Source organism: Micromys minutus (assembly GCF_963924665.1).
Source record: "Micromys minutus genome assembly, chromosome: 13".
NCBI classification, from domain to species: Eukaryota; Metazoa; Chordata; class Mammalia; order Rodentia; family Muridae; genus Micromys; species Micromys minutus.
In genome coordinates, this window is record NC_137982.1 from 38,728,811 (window position 1) to 38,748,074 (window position 19,264).

At 38.6% G+C, this 19,264-nt stretch overlaps 1 protein-coding gene across 3 annotated transcripts in view; it reads right to left on the reverse strand.

Annotated features, from left to right (window-relative positions):
- Positions 1-1,318: 1,318 nt before the first annotated feature.
- Positions 1,319-19,264, reverse strand: part of COBLL1 (cordon-bleu WH2 repeat protein like 1) — a 144,535-nt gene continuing 126,589 nt past the window's right edge. For 2 of the 3 annotated variants that reach the window (XM_080927140.1, XM_080927138.1), the window contains 5 exons: positions 17,282-17,513; positions 16,215-16,312; positions 12,347-14,097; positions 10,089-10,274; positions 1,319-2,485 (listed from right to left, as the gene is read on the reverse strand). In XM_080927140.1, coding sequence (XP_080783266.1) covers positions 2,405-2,485; positions 10,089-10,274; positions 12,347-14,097; positions 16,215-16,312; positions 17,282-17,513 — 2,348 coding nt within the window. In that variant the 3' untranslated portion in view covers positions 1,319-2,404. The remainder of the gene's footprint in view (positions 2,486-10,088; positions 10,275-12,346; positions 14,098-16,214; positions 16,313-17,281; positions 17,514-19,264) is intronic. The other variant, XM_080927139.1, reaches the window with a different exon arrangement.

Sequence of the window (19,264 nt, forward strand, 5' to 3'; positions counted from 1 at the left end):
AATCCTGTGCAAAATTGAAACTACCAAATATGAGAATTTTGAATAATTTCAAAGACTTCATTCTGGGCAAATCCCCTTTATTTAGAAAATACAAGAGTAAAAGGAATGGCGGTGAGTCTCTCTGCTCCTTTGCAGTTGGTTTCTTTCTTGGTAGTGAGAAGCATGGGGGGGGGGTTGTCATTAGAAAATATATTAACAGAGCCGTGGGCTTTAGAACTCTGATTAAGCTACAGGGTGGATTCTGTTGTCAATGCCTGACCTGGAAGCACATGGAGTTGAAGTGTGAGAACCATTTCCCCAAATAATAATCAACTTCCTAGCAACAGCAGGACATTGCCCATTGCTGATCCTTGTTTTCAATGCTTGATTGCAGTTTAGCTGAGATGGTACCCTCAGTGTACTTCCTACTTACTCTCTACTATTTCTCTGATTAGCATATGCAAGACATATATGCAAATACAAAGCATATGCAAATATGCAAAAGATATTTTTCTTCTGTTGTCAACAAATTAACCCTTTTACATATTTAAAACACACTATTACATGGGGCTTACTGGCCTTCACAGTATGGAGATACATCCAACTTAAGGATTTGAGATTCATCATATATTTTATGACAGCATCTTAATAGTTTTAAACAAGTTTCACATACTGTAGTCTGAAAGCATGAGTCACGTTTTAAGTTTTAAAACATTATTTTAAAAGCCTTCAATTTGACACAAACTCACATAGTTTGAAATAGAGATCATGTTTTTCCTCAAATAGATTAACTACAAACACTAGTTTTGGGGGAATTTGCTCTTGGCTGGTTTATACTGACATAACCTAAATATGTGTGTGCAGAAAGCTCTCACTCCACTCCACGTTTGACATAAGGAAACAGCAGGATCTGGAACCAGGCTAAGTATTTCATGTGATGGCATCCAACTATGGGGATAACAGAGCTCAGCTACTCGCAGGGAACTGCTGTTGCATGCACGTTAGTGACTGACAGAAACGTTCATCAGCGCCAAGGGTACAGGAGACTGGCCCAGCAGTTAAGAGCACTGGCTGCTCTTTTGATGACTCAGATTCCATCCCCAGTAACCACTTACCAGCTCCGACTGCCGGTAACACCAGTTCCAGGGGACCCAGTGCTTTACTTTGGACTTCACAGGGTTTAAACACACAGGAAGTGGCAGGCATACATACAGGACAAACAGCCATGCCCATAAAAAATACCTTTACACGTTCTCCAGCCAGGAGAACTAGCATATTCAAATATGCTAGTTAATGCGGGCTACAGTGGAGACAACAGACTTCAAATATATAACTTGTTTTTATTAAACGGAAAAAGGTTCACACGTGTCAAATTGACAGATACCCCGGTAGCTTTAGTAAGAATTCAAACAGTGTCAGGCTGTTTGAGTAGTTTTTTGAATAGAAGAGGAATTAAACTCTTAAGGAAGTTCAGGACACTAACATGTTCTAAACTTCTGGACCACTGTAGGCAAACACATCAAGTATTGTTTCAACCATTTTGGCTTTCAGGAAAATATATATTATTATTTAGATGACTAGCATCTGAGCTACAACAATGACTAATCTAGTATTTCCTTTCATTAAACTCCTAATTCTGCAAATGTCTAACTTCAAAGTTTTGAATGTGCACATAAACTAACCCTTATTCTTCCCAATACCAAAAGCGAACCAACTGTCACAATGTATCAACATTTTCACAGGAATATTTTAAGGCCTCCGGCATTAGAAAATATGTCATATCTGTGTAACAACATAATTATATACAAAAAAATATCTTAAAGTTGTCTTGTGCAATTTTACTTGGAAAGGTTAAAGTGTTCGACTTAAAAATATGCAAGTGTTTCCTACAGATCTGACACTCACTTGTAATCAAAGAACACATAAAATAAGTCTCATAGTGATTCTTCAGTAACAATGACTGAACATTATGTGTTTGCTTTACTAGTCTTTCAGCAACAAAGGCCGTACTATAATTTATCTCTCTAATTATAGCCTAGCGCTGAGGCAGTAAATGTTTGTCTGTGCTTGCCTGCTGCTGTGTCATTCAATATATCTGTAAATCTCAATTTGCACCTTTGTTTCATGGTGCACAGTATGTCCATAAGAAGAAAACAAACAGTAAGCAGTGATTATTCATCACTGGAAAAAAAAAAAAACAACAAGTCATTTACACCTTGTTATAGCTAAAGCAGTATTTAGCTAGAACAAACAGGCCAAAAATTATTATAAATTATAAACTCTAATTTTTCTTTTGGCATTAAATCCATAATACAAATGTTTATTCTTGAACAGATTTATATATTAATGTACATCTGAACATATATTTGTTACTATCTCTTGTAGGCAGAAGCTGGTTGGTGAAGCGTGTTACAGCAGGATAATGTTAGCCACTGTCCTGGGCATCACTGGACTGGCTGAGGCCCGACTTCCCATTCACAGATATTGTATTTGACGGAACAGTAACCTAAGAGGAAAAAACACATTTTGTTCCCATCAGGTTTTATAAAATGGAACAGCTGTCTAATTTTTAACAATTACGACACTGTAACTTCTGCTTAACTGTAAATGTTAACATTCAGTATTGATCAGTCAACAATTTACAAATAATTAAGAATAAAAGTCCACTCTATCATAAAATGGAAAATGAGAGTTATTATTTCCACAACAAACAAGTTAAATAACCCATCAACACATCTTAATCTTTATAAAATTACCAAGCCAACATAAAAGACAAAAGCACAAACAGACTGCAGGCCAAGCTGTTCAGTGCAGTTTTAGCTAGATGAATCCTGGCTTCTCAAAAGGACTTTGAAAAAGCTACAGTGAATTCTGCAAAATTTTATAATTTCATTCTAATGCAGATGGTAGTTTGAAGTCCTCCACTTAACAACTCCCTATATATTCAAAACATAAGCATCAACACCAAAACTGGATCTTTAAGGATTCCTTCATGGCAAGGCTATAGCCACCAGTCAAGCCTGTAGCCACCATGCCTGGAACAATCAAATGACAGAAAGGCTTTACAGGAAGTTTCAATCAATAAACACTCAGCTTTCAAAACCCAATGCCTGAGTGTTCCATTTGCAAACCACGGGAAGAAAAAAGAAATCACTTAAGCACTCAGGCAGGAAAGTGTACACCTGTCACCCAGCACAGGTGACAATGAAGCAGGAAAATTCCAGCTAGTCTGATACCTCCCACCCTCCAAGACTGACAAATTTTCTAAATGCCTTGGAATTCTAAGGCATTTCCCAAAAGCTTTAGAAGAATGTAAGGGGGAAAAAAACATGTATCATGAATAGTACATACATACATACATACATACATACATACATACATACATACATGTGTTTGTCCCATATAAAATACAATAAAATAGTATAAGAAAAACAATCTCCCCATTGCAATTAGACCAGCAAAGATTCATAAAGTTATCAGATCCCTTGGAGCTGGAGTTTTAAGCCTTTGTAAGCTGCCAGGCAGGAGTTCTGAGGACTGATTTCTGGTCCTCTGAAAGAGCATCAGATGCTCTTCCACTGGGCCCTTTCATAATTCTTTAAAAGAAACAAATGGACAGACAATGATAGTGCACACCTTTAATCCCAGCATTTGGAAAGCAGGGCTGGTGGATTTACTAAGAGTTGAGGTCAGCCTGGTCTACAAACCGGGGTCCAAGACATCTAAGGCTACACAGAGAAACCCTGCTTCAAAAAACAAAATACAAAAAGAAAAAGGAGAAGAAAAAAAAAAGAAATGTACAAATGTCATCACAAAACTAAAGTGATAACTCTTGATATTCACAAGTGAAATTTGCTCGTTGTACCACTAGCAACAGAACCCAGTTAAATCTTGTCCAATATACATCAAATGTCATGCTGCCATTCATATAGTCAGAGGACTAATGATAGATTACATAAAGAACTGCAAAAAGTAAATACAATACAAATAAAACTGGTAGCCAATAAAAGCACCAATGATCTGGACAGCTCTTAAAAGAAGAAATGCAAATGGCCTACGACTGTTTGAAGAATGCCTAACATCTCTAGCCATAGACACCAGAGCAACTAAAATTACTTTGGGGATCCATCTAACCTGAATCAAAATGGCAACCCTCAAAAAAAATTTGCCAACAAGTAACAGTAAAGATGGAAGTGAGGGAGAGATGCTTGTTCACCATGGGTGGAAGTATACATTAGAGAAGCCACTGTGGAATCAGCATGCAGGCTTCACCAAAAAATTAAAAATAGAAGAAACCTATGACCCTGGAATGCTATACCACTCCAGGATATAGTCTCAAATGACTCCATACCCTACTTCAGAGACACACTTCATGGATCCTTGCACATCCATGATTATCACTATGCTTTTCATCCCAGCAAGGAAATGAATCAGCCTCAATGGTAATGAATAGATGAAGAGATAATAAAAAATGTATTATACACAAAGAAATTTTATTCAGCAATGAAAATGGAATTTTTCAAAATTCAAAACTTGCAAATAGTTAGAACTGGAAAATACCATATTAAACAAAGTAAGAAAGGCCCATAGAAAGACATGCATCATATGTTCACTCACATATATGATCCTAAATTCTCTTTGCTTGCTGTGCATATCCAGGTGGACTGGCTAGTTTTTTGGCAACTTGACACAGCTAATATCATTTGTGAAGAAGAAACTTGACTTGAGAAAATGCTTCCATTAGACTGGCCCGAAGTCTGTAAGGCATTTTCTTGATTAATGACTGATGTGGTACAGCCTAGCCCACTGTGGGTGGTGTCAACCCCTGGGCAAGTGGTCCTGCATTGTATAGGAAAGCCGGCTAAGCAAGTCTTGGGAAGAAAGACAGTAAGCAATGGTCCTCTGTGATCTCTGTTTCAGCACCTACCTTGAGATCCTGCTTTGACTTTTTTTGATGGACTAGAACCTGCAAACCAAATAAACTCTTTCCTTTCCATGTTGCTTTTTGGTCATGGATTTAAATATCAACAGATTCTGTGAGTAGGATACCAGGAAAGGCAAATATCAATGAAGGCTAGGAAAGTAGAAAGGGTCATAGAAAAACATAATTTAAGGGGAAAGGAGAACCAAGTGAAAGAGGGTAGTAAGGAAAAGCAAAATGCTGCAGTGGGAAGAGCAAAGAGGCAGATGGAGGAGTCAAGAGAGAGCCAACTAAATGCAGTGTGTGAAAAAAAACATGGAAAAACCTAGTATTTTGGAAGCTAATTTTTTTAAAAAGAGGCAGATACAGTATCATCTTAAATAGCATAGATCTACCTATGATGGGAAGCTTCATAGAGATATTAAGTTTATGAATTTCTAGAAGTTTCCATTGTATAAACTAGATTTGTTAATACACTAATAAAATATTGTAGAAGGTTGCATAGAAATATGCCAGATGCTATTCCTCACAAAGTGTGATGGCGCCTACATATAATAATCCTAGCACTTTTAGAAGCTGGGATGGAGGGATTGTGAAAGCAACACTAGCTTCAGCTACAAGAGGTAGATCACATCCTGTCTCAAAAAGAACAAAAACCAGTCAACTAAAACAAAAATCTCTACTAACTAAAGAGAGGTTACCTTATAAAAGAAAAAGAGGTATTTCTTTGATATTTAAATATATTAACATGAGAAGATATTATTAGAATCTTTGATAATCTATTCATTGTCTCTTGAATCCCATTTTATATCAAAACTGTTTTTGTCAAAGTTGAGTGCTATAGAGTATTTCTTAAATGAGATACAAATTTAAGAAACATTCAGAAACTAAAGGTATTATTTGATTTGTTTGAACTGTGTAAACAATGCATGCAATTCACTGACAACAAAAAGGATTATTTTTTAAATATGATCCATTTTGTTTTATGTGCATCCCCAGTGCCCAGAGGCCAGAGGAGAGTCTCTGATACACTGGAACTAGAGTTACAGGCCATGTGAGTGACCATATGGGCTCTGGGAACTGAATCTGAGTCCTCTGCAAGAGCAGATAGTACTCTTAACCTGAGATATCTCTCTAGACACCCCCCCCCATGTTACTTTTTAAGAACTAATATTTAAGAATGTACTGATGGACTTGATCATCTACCCTTGGTTTTTAAAGAGTTTTCATGAGTGGACACACATTTGACCTGTGCCCATGAAACACCAGTTAATTTTACAAAAAAAAAAAAAAAAACAAAAAAACAAAAAATACCTTGCATTTATTTAGAAAGAACTGTCAACATATGATCCCTTGTTTAAAATCACACAGAATATTAAGAATAGAAAGCAGGCTAATTAAACAATACAAGCTAGGAAGAGTCTGCAAGGCATACATGGCTTTTTGTTCTTTCCATACTGTTGTTTGGCCAGATAAATTTTACATTCCGAAACAATCTACAATACAAAGCATAAAATATAAATTTAGTTTACACTCTATTTGTAAAAGCATATTATATATGTAATGGTGTAACGGCCTGATTATGAATCAATTCAGGGACAACACAAAGCATTGAAAGCAGCTAAAGTTCTTGTGTCAGAACAGACCGACAATAATGCATGATTTACTTTCATTCTCTGTGAACAAGTTTCTGATTCATAACTCACTGGTAAGTATGAAGACTGAGCACAGTATGAAAATATTGTTCTAGGCTAATTAAAACTTTGTATGAAGCCGAACTAGTCTCCATGGTTACATGTACAGTGAACAAGAATACAATATGGAGAAATCATGAAAAAAAATCAGTGTGTTCACAGCCGTAGTCACACAACACACATGAACTGAATGCTCTAATTCGAGGTAGCTATTCTAATAAAGGCTAGCAGCTGTACGGGAACAAGAGCCATAGCCAAGATAGTGCCTGGAGCTAGACTGAACATATGAGTTCAAAGATAGATATAAGCAAACATGGCACCATCTCACGATTCAATATTTAGAGATGTCTAGCCTGAGCTTGGGCAGGACTTGTGCCTGTTGAGTTCATACTGCTATAAGGCATGTCTATTGGTGCAAGAGTGAAATGGATGTTGGGGAGTAATCAACCACTTTCAGACTGGATTTAAGGCCTGCTCCACAAGATGAAACTCAAACCTAGAACAGTTCTTGGAGTCCTCAAACCTCTGGCTAGACTGATCATAGGTCCCTAAATCAAAACCCATGACTATTATTCTGGTAAACAGACATAGTATTAAATAAATCAGCTCCTGATGACTTATCAATACACACACAGTAGTGCACCTCTCATGAGATCAGAGAAAGCTTTGTTTTTGCAGTAGATCTCATGTCTGGTTCAGACTAATATGATGAAGATCACAAATGTGCATTTCCTAAATGGGGCATCTGCATCACAACTCCTTACCCCAAGGCTCAGGGAGCTTTGGGGAAGAGGACGCCGAAAGTTTGAAAGGGTCAGAAGTAGAGGATGACTACTTGGAAAGTGTTTTCTGAAGACAACAGAGCTGTCACATGAGGCCCCGCCTTACCTTCAGCTGAGGCGCTAACTGACAATACATGGCTGTTGGCAAAGGAGAACTCAGTTTTAAGGGTGTGACTCTGACGGAGGCTAACCAGACTTCTGTAGTTAGACAAGTGCTTGACAGCACATGGGCTGCACAAACCGGACATGATGGGATTTCTTTAAAAAGACAGGCAGAAAAGGCAGAGTAAGGGATGGGAAACAGATCTGGGAGGAAGGAGGTGAGGGATGACTAGGATCTAAATATCTTGACTAAAATTCTCAAAGAATTAACACAAAAGTTTTCTATAAGAGTATAAAGCCGGGAGGAGTGGAAGGAGTCAGGGGTGAAGGGATGGTGGGTGGACATGACCAACATGCATTGTAAATGTGTGGGACACCAAAGAGCATAAAAATGTTCCATCAAGATGGTCTGTTCTTCAGAAACACTACTGCTCATTATTTTTAGTTATATTTATTTGCAACATTACAACAAATATGGCATGAGTACAATTATGTATATGTATATGTATATGTATGTGTATGTATATGTGTATATGTATATGATGTATATGTATATGTATACATACATACACACACGTCTTGGTTTACAATAATATCTTTTCATCTTTTCAAATAGGCATTGGTGTGAGGGTGTCAGATCTCCCGGAACTGAAGTGACAGGCAGTTGTGACCTGCTATGTGGGTGCTTGGAATTGAACCTGGTTCCTCTTGAAGAACAGTCAGTGCTCTTAACCACTGAATCACCTTCCAGCCCCTACAAAAATAATTTTTAATAGAATATACTAGAGCTGAAACACTGGTCACTACGTTTAGAGATTGTGAACATGACTAGTTCCATAAACCGTTTTTAGTGAAATAGAAGAGATTATGTCTGAAGTGTTCATTAAAAACTTAGGAGCTGACACTCTATAGGCCTCTGAGCTGCTAATAACCTCCTACTCAATGCGATAAAGTTTTATCCTCAATAGCAACTCATGTAATGAGTTTTAAATAGGATATAATTATAAGCACATCACTTAGGTCTCCTTTCTGTTGGCTCGGATCCAGCTCTTTCGAGAAGTTGTGAAGAGTTTCCTGTGTGAAAGCCAAATGAGGACCAAGCACCGACCAGTATCGATCTGCTGGCCTGAAATACATCTGCGGTTCAATAGACAGTATTCAGCCATGAGTAGACTGAAACTAGTTAGCATGTGCACTTGCCCAGCCATGATGCATTGCATTCAATTCCCGTGTTGGCACTGGGCTTTCCTATAGATCTAATGCAATGCTGCTTTTCAGGCCAAGGCTACATAAAAGGCAGAGGCTTGGATTAATTATCTTCCTGCCTTATGTGCCTAGTAAAAAGTGTGTGTGCCTCTAATTCATTAAATTTAGGAATCTTAGATTGGTGGCAATTGGCTTGTCCTCCTCTTAACATCCCGAGTAAGAACAGAAAATACTTCATAAGCAAAAGTGTGCTCTTTACTGACATCAGTGTATTTTCCCCTTGACAAAAAAATTGTGAAGACTGGTAAAATACTAATTTCAACATTTAAATCTATATGAATTTTCTGCTGCCCTGGTACCTATATATATATAAAATCTTCAAAATTTTCATGTGTCCTCTGAATTATTCCATTATGTCTCTATCATTTCTAAAACTATTTTGTATATTGTTTTGCCTCAGTGGACACACATACACAAAACACATGCACAACACACACACACATACACACATGGACCCACATGCAGAAGAACTACCTTGGACAGTTCTACGTAGCAAGGGCTGATGTGGTAAAAACACTACTCTCAAACATCTGTTTTTCAGTATTTCTATTCCCCTGTAGCTTTAATTTCTGTGGAACTCAATGCTTCATTAGATAAATAAAGATTAGATAAAACCCATCTTTAAATGCATTCTAATGTGATTACCAAAGAAGCCCATGCCATGAAACCCAAGGAAGTCGGTGAAATACGAACTTCCTTGTTGAGATTCTTCTCACAGCATGACTGAGGAGGGTTATGGCTGGTCAACCTGACCATGCTCTCTCAGAGGAAGAAGGTAGAGAGGGAGGCTATCCTCGACTGTGACCCCCACATTCTGTCCAGAGGAATCACAGCTCTCCCACTGTTCTTCTCCAGCTAAGCAAGGACCAGCTAGAGCATGCGGCAGCCATTATGTAACGTGGGCTCTTGACGAGTCCTCTGCGTTCTCTAGACCCCTCTCTGCTTTCCGTAACTAAAGCTATAAAACTGTCCCGAAAACCCAGATACAGCAGCTACTTTGGGCTCAATAGAGTCTTTCTTACAGTGCTATTGATACTTCTTAAAATGAGAGTTCAAACCAGCTCTCTCCACAAGCACAGCGAACACACTCTGCACCTGGCCCACAGAGTGGAAAAACAAAAAATAAAAACAAAACAAAACAAAACAAATGACTTCCTGATGTTTTTAGGTATGTGTAAGACTCTGGATTCCTTCTGTTTATAGCTCAAAAATAATCTCTGGCAGAAAAGAGTAATATCTAACACCTTTCCTGTTCATATGTGAATGTTAGAACAGCTGATCAAGCTCTAGTTTGACAAGGTTAAAACGAAGCCCACTGTTACCCATCTGAGAAGGTAAACTTACTCTCTTCAGCTTGGCCGCTGCCTCTCCAGAACGGATCGCGGTGAGCAAGCTCTGTCGGAGGTTCTCTGGGAGCTCTGGCTCGGGGCTCTGCAGTGGGAGAGAATTCTGTCTCTTAAGGGTGAATGAAGGGCCATCAGCTGGAGTCAGCATTTGCGAACTGTGTGCATTCTGTACAGGTTTAGTTTGCTATAAAAACGCAAAGATATGTTTTTTATGAATTCCAAGAGAAGAAATGCCTATTTAAAAAGGAAAACCGTTTTTATTATTAATAACTCCCAAAACCATATGTGCCACACTCACGGTGTGGACATAGCTCTGCATCTCTTCCCTGCATGTCTCAGTTCTGTCAGAGTCAGCTGGGAGATCAAGAATATGTCTTCCAGGGCTGGAGAGGTGGCTCAGTGGTTAGGGCACTGGCTGCTCTTCCAGAGGTCCTGAGTTCAATTCCCAGCAACCTCATGGTGGCTCACAACCATCAGTAATGAGATCTGATGCCCTCTTCTGGTGTGTCTGAAGACAGCTACAGTGTACTTACATATAATAAATAAATACTTCCTAAGAAATGTTTTTAAAAAAGAATATGTCTTCCTTTCTCTGCTTAGGACCATGTGGAAGAAAAGTGTGCCTCTTTTTGCTTCGTGCATAAAGTGGAGGTTTCCTTATGTGTAAATCCAAGGACACTAATATTGCTAACACATGGAACTGGCTACCAGAGCTAAAAACCATGATCGAAAACTCCACAAACTGAAAAAGAATCAATTTTACCATTCTAACAGACTTAGGCAAGGGTTCAAGGCAGGTAAATACTGACAGCTTCATACTTTAAATCCACTATGATTTAATACGAAGATATTAATATTAATATTAATACCTCTACTACACTTAACTGCCTGTGGTTTTTTTGTTTTTTTTTTGTTCCAAGAACTATGAGCTCAGCAGGTTTTCTTGACTTTTCCCATAAGACTAAAAATAAATGTTAAGAGCTTCCAAATTAAATAATTAGAAATTTAATTGTACTTCTTAAGAACAAATATTTACTGGTTTAACTGAAGTAGTATATCAAGCAATCTTTAAAATAATTTTTTAAACTGTCTAATATGTACCTTTACTGTTTAAATGACCTACATCGGGCTGAGGCTGTGACCTAAAACTCTAAGCTAAGTTTTAACCAAATAGGAATGGTGATCCATTTCAGGGAAAACGAAGGTTGTACCCCAAAGTCAAGAACCCATCTCTGTAGGACATCTCACTTCCTGATGCTAGATTACCTTAACAACACAAATGTCAAATGTATGAGGAAATATCCTTCAAGGTAAATATTAACATTATAGAGAGATATATACTCAGCAGCAAGTCGTTGTTCTCAGAGTGAAGGAGTGTTTGGGAAAGTTGTACAAAATGCTCCTGGAATTGTCACACAGACAAAAAGGATTCTTTAAACTTTACCAGAGTAAAGTACACGAAGTGGTTTTTTAAAGATTGCCTGTGGATCACCATGAATCACACTGTGAATTTAATCTTCTCCTCTGACTATTTTGTGCGAATCCAGAAAGCAAGCTTCCTAAGTTGGCAATTCAGGTCAATGGGACTTTTTCTAAATTACCATGGTTGGATGGTATTTTAGTCTACATATTTATAATGGAAGACAGAAACTGGATCATTAAGCAAACTACATTTTTAAGGCTATTTCATTTTAAATTAAATTATCTGTGAGATGTTTGGTAAGTTGACATTGAATGTGGGTGACATAAAGCACCCAGTTGGACACTTAGCCCCCACCATCTTTAATACTATTTATTTCAAATAATTAAAACTATTTACGTGGCTATTACATAGTGCTATGAAAGTGGAAGAGAAAAATAAACATAAAAACAGTTAAAATTTTTAGCAAAGTACAAGGAAATCACTACATTCAATAATTATACAAGTGTATGAATAAAGAAACTTTAAAATACTTGTAAACAATACCATTATACCATTGTATAACAAGATATAATTAATAATAACATAATATAATTAATAATAATAGATGATTATATAATAATGCCATTATAACAAGGTCTGAGTTAAATGAATTAGAATTCTCAGAGTAAAACCTCAGATTCTTAAGTATTACCAGTCTTTTTTTCCAAAGATAGTAATTCAGAGCCAAGCAATACATAAATATACCAAAGCATTGGTATAAAAGGTGCTGTCCCCTACTTTAAACCAAGCTGTACTGAGATCTGATAAATTGTACTGGGAAAGTTAAAGATTACCTTATCAGCACCGTCATGTTGGGAGCCCACCGGAGACTTATTTACTATGTGTGTCTTTGCATCCTGTATGGCAGCTGGAGGCTGGGCAGAGGAGCCCTCACTGGGTGACTCTGGACATGCCTTACTGAATGACTGTGACCTTTTCACCACAGCAAGGGCAAAGGGTGAGGGGGCAGAACTGGAATACGGTCTTGGGGCCCCGAATGTTTTCAAGGTCTTCAGGTTTAGTGATGCTCCCTGACTACCAGGAAGAGCCAAAGGCTTGGGAGAGACAGGAGGAGGAGAGGCCTCAGCACAGAGAGCCACAGGCTTGGCAGTTAATGGAGGAGGAGAGGCCTCAGCAGGAAGAGCCATAGGTTTGGGAGCTACAGGAGGAGGAGATGGCTGTGCAGGAAAAGCCCCAGGCTTGGCAGCTACAGGAGGAAGAGAGGTCTCAGTAGGAAGAGCCATAGGTTTGGGAGCTACAGGAGGAGGAGAGGTCTCAGCAGGCTTCTGAATTCTATCAGCATCAGCTTTTGAAATACTGGGCAGCAGAACAGAGGGAGTCCCTTCACTCAAGGGAGAAAGACTCTGCTCTGGAGGAAGCTGTGGGTACCTTTGTACCTCCTTGATTGTGGGCTCTTTAGGGGTAGGCTCGGGGACAGTGTGGATGCTCTTAGCAGCTGCGGATGTCACGTAGTGGCCTGATGCTCTCTTCTGCATCTGCAGAAAGAATGAACTTGGTTTGGCCTGCGGATTTGAAGCTCGGGATCTAAATTTGGACTCCAAAATATTGTTTATATCTTCCAGATTGGGTGCAAAAGGAATGGTGCTAGTGTTCACAGTCATTCTGGGAGGCTTGAGAGGGTTCATCTCGGTACCAGTTGGTGAGCTCACAGCCCTGTGAAAATGATGCTCTGTTCCTGAGCCGGGCTTTGGCTTAAGGTCAGGGTGAGGCTGCTGTGAGCTTTGAGAAGTAACAAGGGCTTCTGTTTGCACTGCAGTGTCTGCCATATTCTCAATCGTAGATTTCTGTCCTGCGGCCAGCATCCTTTGGTCGTCCTTCTTCCCCGCTGCCTCCGATTCGCAGTCTCTGGGCACTTCCAGGGATTTCGGAGGCACTATTTTGTAAGTAGTCATTCCAATTTTAGGTATATATTCTCTCGTGATTTCATTGGAAGGTTTTGGCTTGGGGTTGTAGTCTTGCCTATACAGCGGAAAGTTCTTCAGGTAAGTAGCAGCTGGATTCTTGTCGCTTCCATCTATAGGAGATAAAGGATCACTGTTCCCATATGTACAAGCGGGCTCTTTCACAGGGAATCTATCTTGTACATATGTTGAGGTGCCCTGGCTCCTGAGTTCTCTTGAGGCATTTGCAGAATCTTGGAGACTTGCAGAGGAACGCTGCGTGGACATGCTGCCCTCCAAAGTCTGCACGGTCTCATCAACCCTGAGGTCATTTGAATTATGGGCTTTGTGATTCCCATCAAAAGTGCTGCAGGCTGGGGTGGCCTGAATTGCTGCATCCTGCATTTTTGTCTTTTCTACACCTGGCTGATTCAGGTTTGGATCTGGCCCTGGTGATGCTGTCCGATGATTTTCCATCACACTTTGAACATGATCCGTTCTACATGCAGAAGGGCCCGACAATCTATCAGCTTGCATGTCCCCAGCTCTCTTTAATGCTTCGCCTTCTATGGTGGTTTCCATTTTCCTTGGTCTGTTTTTCACATCATCTGTGCTTGTGGCACAAACCATGATTTCGTCTTGAACTATTAAGAGGGGGAAAAAAAATACTGTCAAGCATCTAAATGGAGAATTCAATTTTTTCATGTGTCTCGTCTATCTGTAGCTTGATAATTTGAGTTGATAACCCACTTGGAGCCTAATCATACAAAGGCAAGTACTGAACAAAGAAAACAGTATAGGCTGCTTCTATGGAAAAATAATGTATAAAAAATACTTTTATAGATCCTCGATAAACAACTCTCATTCATTAATGTTAAGACTGATTTCTGGACTTATATTTTCCATGAGTTGACCTTTCAATCACTTTCTTTCTCAGCAATATTTCACAATTATTCCCAAAGACTGTGAAGAAGACCACCTATATCCTTCTATAAATGAGCTAGCTGCCCACCTTCACTCATATCTAAGGATGATGCTCACCAACTGTCTATAAATGGCTGCATCATTTCCAAGGAATGCCAATAAAGAGAGAAGGTAGCTACTGTATTATCTTTCTATTTTCCCACTATTCAGAACTAGCATCCATTTCTACAATGAAACAAAATAATGGTTTAGATAAGTACATATGAGGAAAAGAAAAGGAGAATAAAATATCTTATCTTCTAAAATCACCTATAAGTTGATAAAGGTTATGACAAAGTACATGTAGATCACAGAAAATAATACTGTGATATTCTTGCAACTAACCTAGCACTAGCCTAGTGTGCTATCAAATGTTACTGATGTGACTATCAAATTATAAAGGGGAGTGACTGGTTGAGTTTTAGATAGTTTTACTATTGAAGCAGGGCTAGGGTCTCAGCCTCCTGAGTACTGAGAATTCAGCTATGTGTCTTCATGCCATGTGTAAGGAAGAGCTCTCAAGACTGGGATTCACATGAGTGTTAAAGACCTCCCTTCCATGTTCAAAGCCCTGGATACAAACCCTAGCACTGCAAAAGGAGTAAATGAACTCCCAATTGTAATAGCTATAAAACCACGGTTTTCAACAGCAACACTGTGGCCAAAACAGTGTGTACAATGAAAATCCGAGCCAAGAACTTCAGAACACTTTAATGTACTATCAGAGAATACTAAAATTGAAAAACAGTTAATCAGATATAAATGCATTCACATTACAGAGTTATGCAGTACATGCAGGACAAACACACACTACCACAACCACCAACACTACACCCACCATCAACAACAGTATGGAAACTATACCTTTCCTTCCCAAATGTGAATTCTATAGCCCTGAGTTGTTTTCTAAGACTATTAAAATTTTCATTTCACACAGACTGGACCATAGGGATTCATAGGCTTTCTCATTCCCTTAACATGTATATATCATCATGCATTCCTTGACTTCTCTACGGAGCATTATTCTATTCTGAAGCTCCATCCTATGTAGGTGTGTTAGGTGTGTCTTCACATTTTGTTCTGTGCTCTAAAGGTTTCACAGGAAGTCACAGATTCACTTCCCTTATCCAACACTGTATGAGTTGGCTGGAAAGTCAGGAATTCTAAAGTGCATGGCTTGCAATAACCAAGTAACAGAGTTAACACAGGAGAGGGTGTGAACGGAAACTGAATGGCCAAAAGTAGATGGAAACAGTTTGCTATTCAAGGACAGACAACATGACCCCATGCCAACTGGCAGAACTGAGCCCGTTACATCATGAACAGAAGGAGAGACTGCCTTAACTTGGGCACAGGAATGAAGAAATGGTAGCAAACAAGGTTGCATAATTGGATGACTTAAAAATCAGGCAGGCGAGTTTCATCCAAAGTGTGGCAATTTGAGTATGAAGTAAAACATGCACCAGGGAACTGAGAGGAACTCAGGTCACAGACAAATGCACAGAGGACCATAGTTTAAGATCTGAAATTTAAGTTCTATAGCCTCAGAAGGTGGACCATTGTGAGGAACAGCAAGACACCGAAAGGACAATTGTGGTACTGTCCATGTTCAAATCCTAGGTCCATCACTTACTAGTTATGAGACAGTGTCTTCATAGTTTACTGTGATAAACAGTTCTCATAATAATCATAAATGAGACATGTATTAAATGAACCAATACATGAAAGAGCTGTCTCAACATGTCTTGGTTCATCACATTCTATGACAATGCTGATCATTACTGTTTGTGACACTCACCACTCTCTTGGTTTGGGCCCTCTGTCTTCAAGTCTTTTATACTGTCAGATACTTTGTCCTCATTGCCTATAAGGTATACAACAGGATGATGTGGACCCCTGGAAGACAAGACACTGTATGTGAGATGTGAAGGTTATTCAAACACACCATCAAAGAAACTAGGCTATAATTTTTTCAAAGACAGATGGACTGAAATAATTGTCCTCTTCTGCCAAATATTAGATATTTGATAGCAAAGAAAAACAGAACAGAGGAAATGCTGTTGTGAGACATTAGCTTTAGTCATACTGCAAAGGAAGTTGTAAGAGGCTCGGTAAAATGTACACTCTTCCAAATGAACATCTTTACTTAGTTATTAAGAGCTATTTCTATCTTAAAGAGAAAAGGAAATGAAATAGAACACTTTAGTCTTCCATATGGCAAAGTCAACTCCATAAATCAGGATGTGAATTGACCTCACTATTTTTTTTTCTGGCAATAGAACAGATTAATTTGGAGACAATCCCATGCAAATTAGGCAAACATCTGATGAAGAAAGCTTACTGTACTTGCTTGTTTTCATCTTTAGTCACAGTCTTGTGCATTTCACCCTAACATTTCAAACACAGCACTAGTGGACTAGAGCTTTCAAATGTTCTGCATCAGATGAGCAGTGGTTCTTGCAGAGCAGACTTGATGAAAACAATGTAACTTACAGGGTGATCTCACAGCCCAGGTACTGAAAGTGCCCAAATGAATTTGGTACAAAGTGAACAGTTGGTTTGTTTGGTTCAAGCAGATAATAGACAAAATATATGAAAAAAAACCAAAATATTTTATTTTTGACTCATACAAGTTAACTATATGTGGTGGTTAACTAAGATGGGGATGCTACAATTCTTGAACAAGGTTTCACTTGAAGACAATTACATGTAACTTTATTAGTAAGCATTTTACAGGAAAGTATGAAAGATAGAATCTAAACAACATGGCCAACTATAGCTAAGCTTAAAATATCAGGTGTTTTTCAAAGAACAGCATTAATCAAACCAACCACCACCAACACTTCTGGCATAGAAACTACTTACTGTCCCTCTGCATTTCTGCCTTCTTGACTTTTTTCCTTGGAGCATGGCGAGTTCTCCCCATCACTGATGCCGAGGGCTGAATCAGGATCGTTCTGTACTGTAATTATATCATTAGATGCTGAAGCAATGTTAGGCGACTTCACAGAAATGTGTCCAGCCGGATCTTTAGATGTCTCAACCAGTTCTTCCTTTTCATCTATCTCTTCAAGACTGTAATCAGAGCTTACACCAGCTACAAAGAAATGCAAATACAGTCCTAAATATTAATCTGCCCTGCTCATCCTAAGCAATATAGCATCCTAGCAATCTAATTATAGTCACAATTAGCTAGACTTTTAAAATGTGGTTCCAAAGTAATAGTGAAATGCTTTTCTAATGGTGCATGATCACGGGCATGTGACGCAGGTCATCTCACAACCCCATCGCTCTAAGACCATGTTTGTCACTCTAGGCTTCACTTATGGAAGGTTAGTTGGCTGTATAAACGTCAAATAATTGCATTTACAAATGAATACCTCTGGTTATGTACCTTATAGTCACATAATAATGTGAATTAAACAAATTCACAACTTAAAATTAAAATTTATAATATCTGAGGTTTTTGTACTGTCTACTAGTTTGTCTGCAGACTGTCTCAGCAGATACTAGCACTGACAGAGAGAGAGAGAGAGAGAGAGAGAGAGAGAGAGAGAGAGAGAGAGAGAGAGCAGAGAGAGAAACATTCCAGTAGCTAAGTGCTCATAATTCTTTCAAAGAGTAACTGTGAAAGCCAATGTATACCCGAGGTTCTTGATATCTGCTTAAACAAATTAAACATCTCCATTCATATCTGAATGCCTTTAGCTTTATCTTGAGTGAGGCCACTAAGGTTATATACCATTAGCTACAGTGGTCAGACCATGTAAAAACTGTAACATATGTTTAATTTTAGTTTGAGGCATGAGAGTGTGTTAACTTTTGATCTCTAAGAAATAATAAGAGTCAGGTGTGGTGGCATCCATCTTTAATCCCAGCACTCAGGAGGCAAAGACAAGCAGATCTCTGTGAGTTCAATACCAGCCTACTCTACATTGAGTTCCAGGACAACTAGAGCTCTGTAGAGAAAACCTGTCTCAATCAATCAACAAATCAATAAATCAATCTGACTGAAAAGAAAAAAAAAGAGAGAGAGAAAGGAAGAAAGAAATAATTTGGCTCCTGAGAAGACTGAGGCAAGCCAAAGATTTCTCCCAAGAATTTTAGTTGAAAGTGAGCAATACAGCCACACCCCTTTCAAACAAAACAAAACACAAAAACCTCAAAACAAAACAAAACGAATGTCAAGCACGGTGCACACCCTTTAATCCAGCACTTCAAAGACAGAGGCAGGTATATTTCCCCTAGGCTACACCACAGATCATGTCTGGGGGGGGCGGAGAGACAAAGAAGAAGAGGAGGAGAAAGAAAGAAGGGGAGGAAGGAAGGAAGAAAAGTGGTAACAGTTAATACTGTTGATGTTGACTATTTCCACTCATAAAAATTTGTTATTCAAAAAAAATGTTAAGAAATTAGAATTTAAATAAAATGGAAACACATGAAATGAGATGCAGCTAATATTTCAGAGGAAGAGTTCGTTTGCTGCCCTTGACTCACGAAGCTATTAAACTTAACATTTATATTTGTCTTTTCAGATATCACGTTTTTCCAAGTTATGATAAAAATGGAAAACTTGCTTGACAGATACTGTGCCTCTGGTAAATAAAATTCTATTAAGTCGATCCTAAACCCATGTCCCTTTCTAGTCAGCACTGCACTGTGTGGGTGGATGGGTTTCACCTTAATTCTGTTTTACAGTTTAGAAACCTTTGGGTATTTCCCCCTTTGCAGGCAATGACCATGAGGGAATCTGTAACACTGCACACTCTGTGTGTACTCTGGCTTTCATTTTTCTTGAAAAAAAAAAAAAAAAAGACCCATGGGCAAGATTTCTTGAGTCATATACAA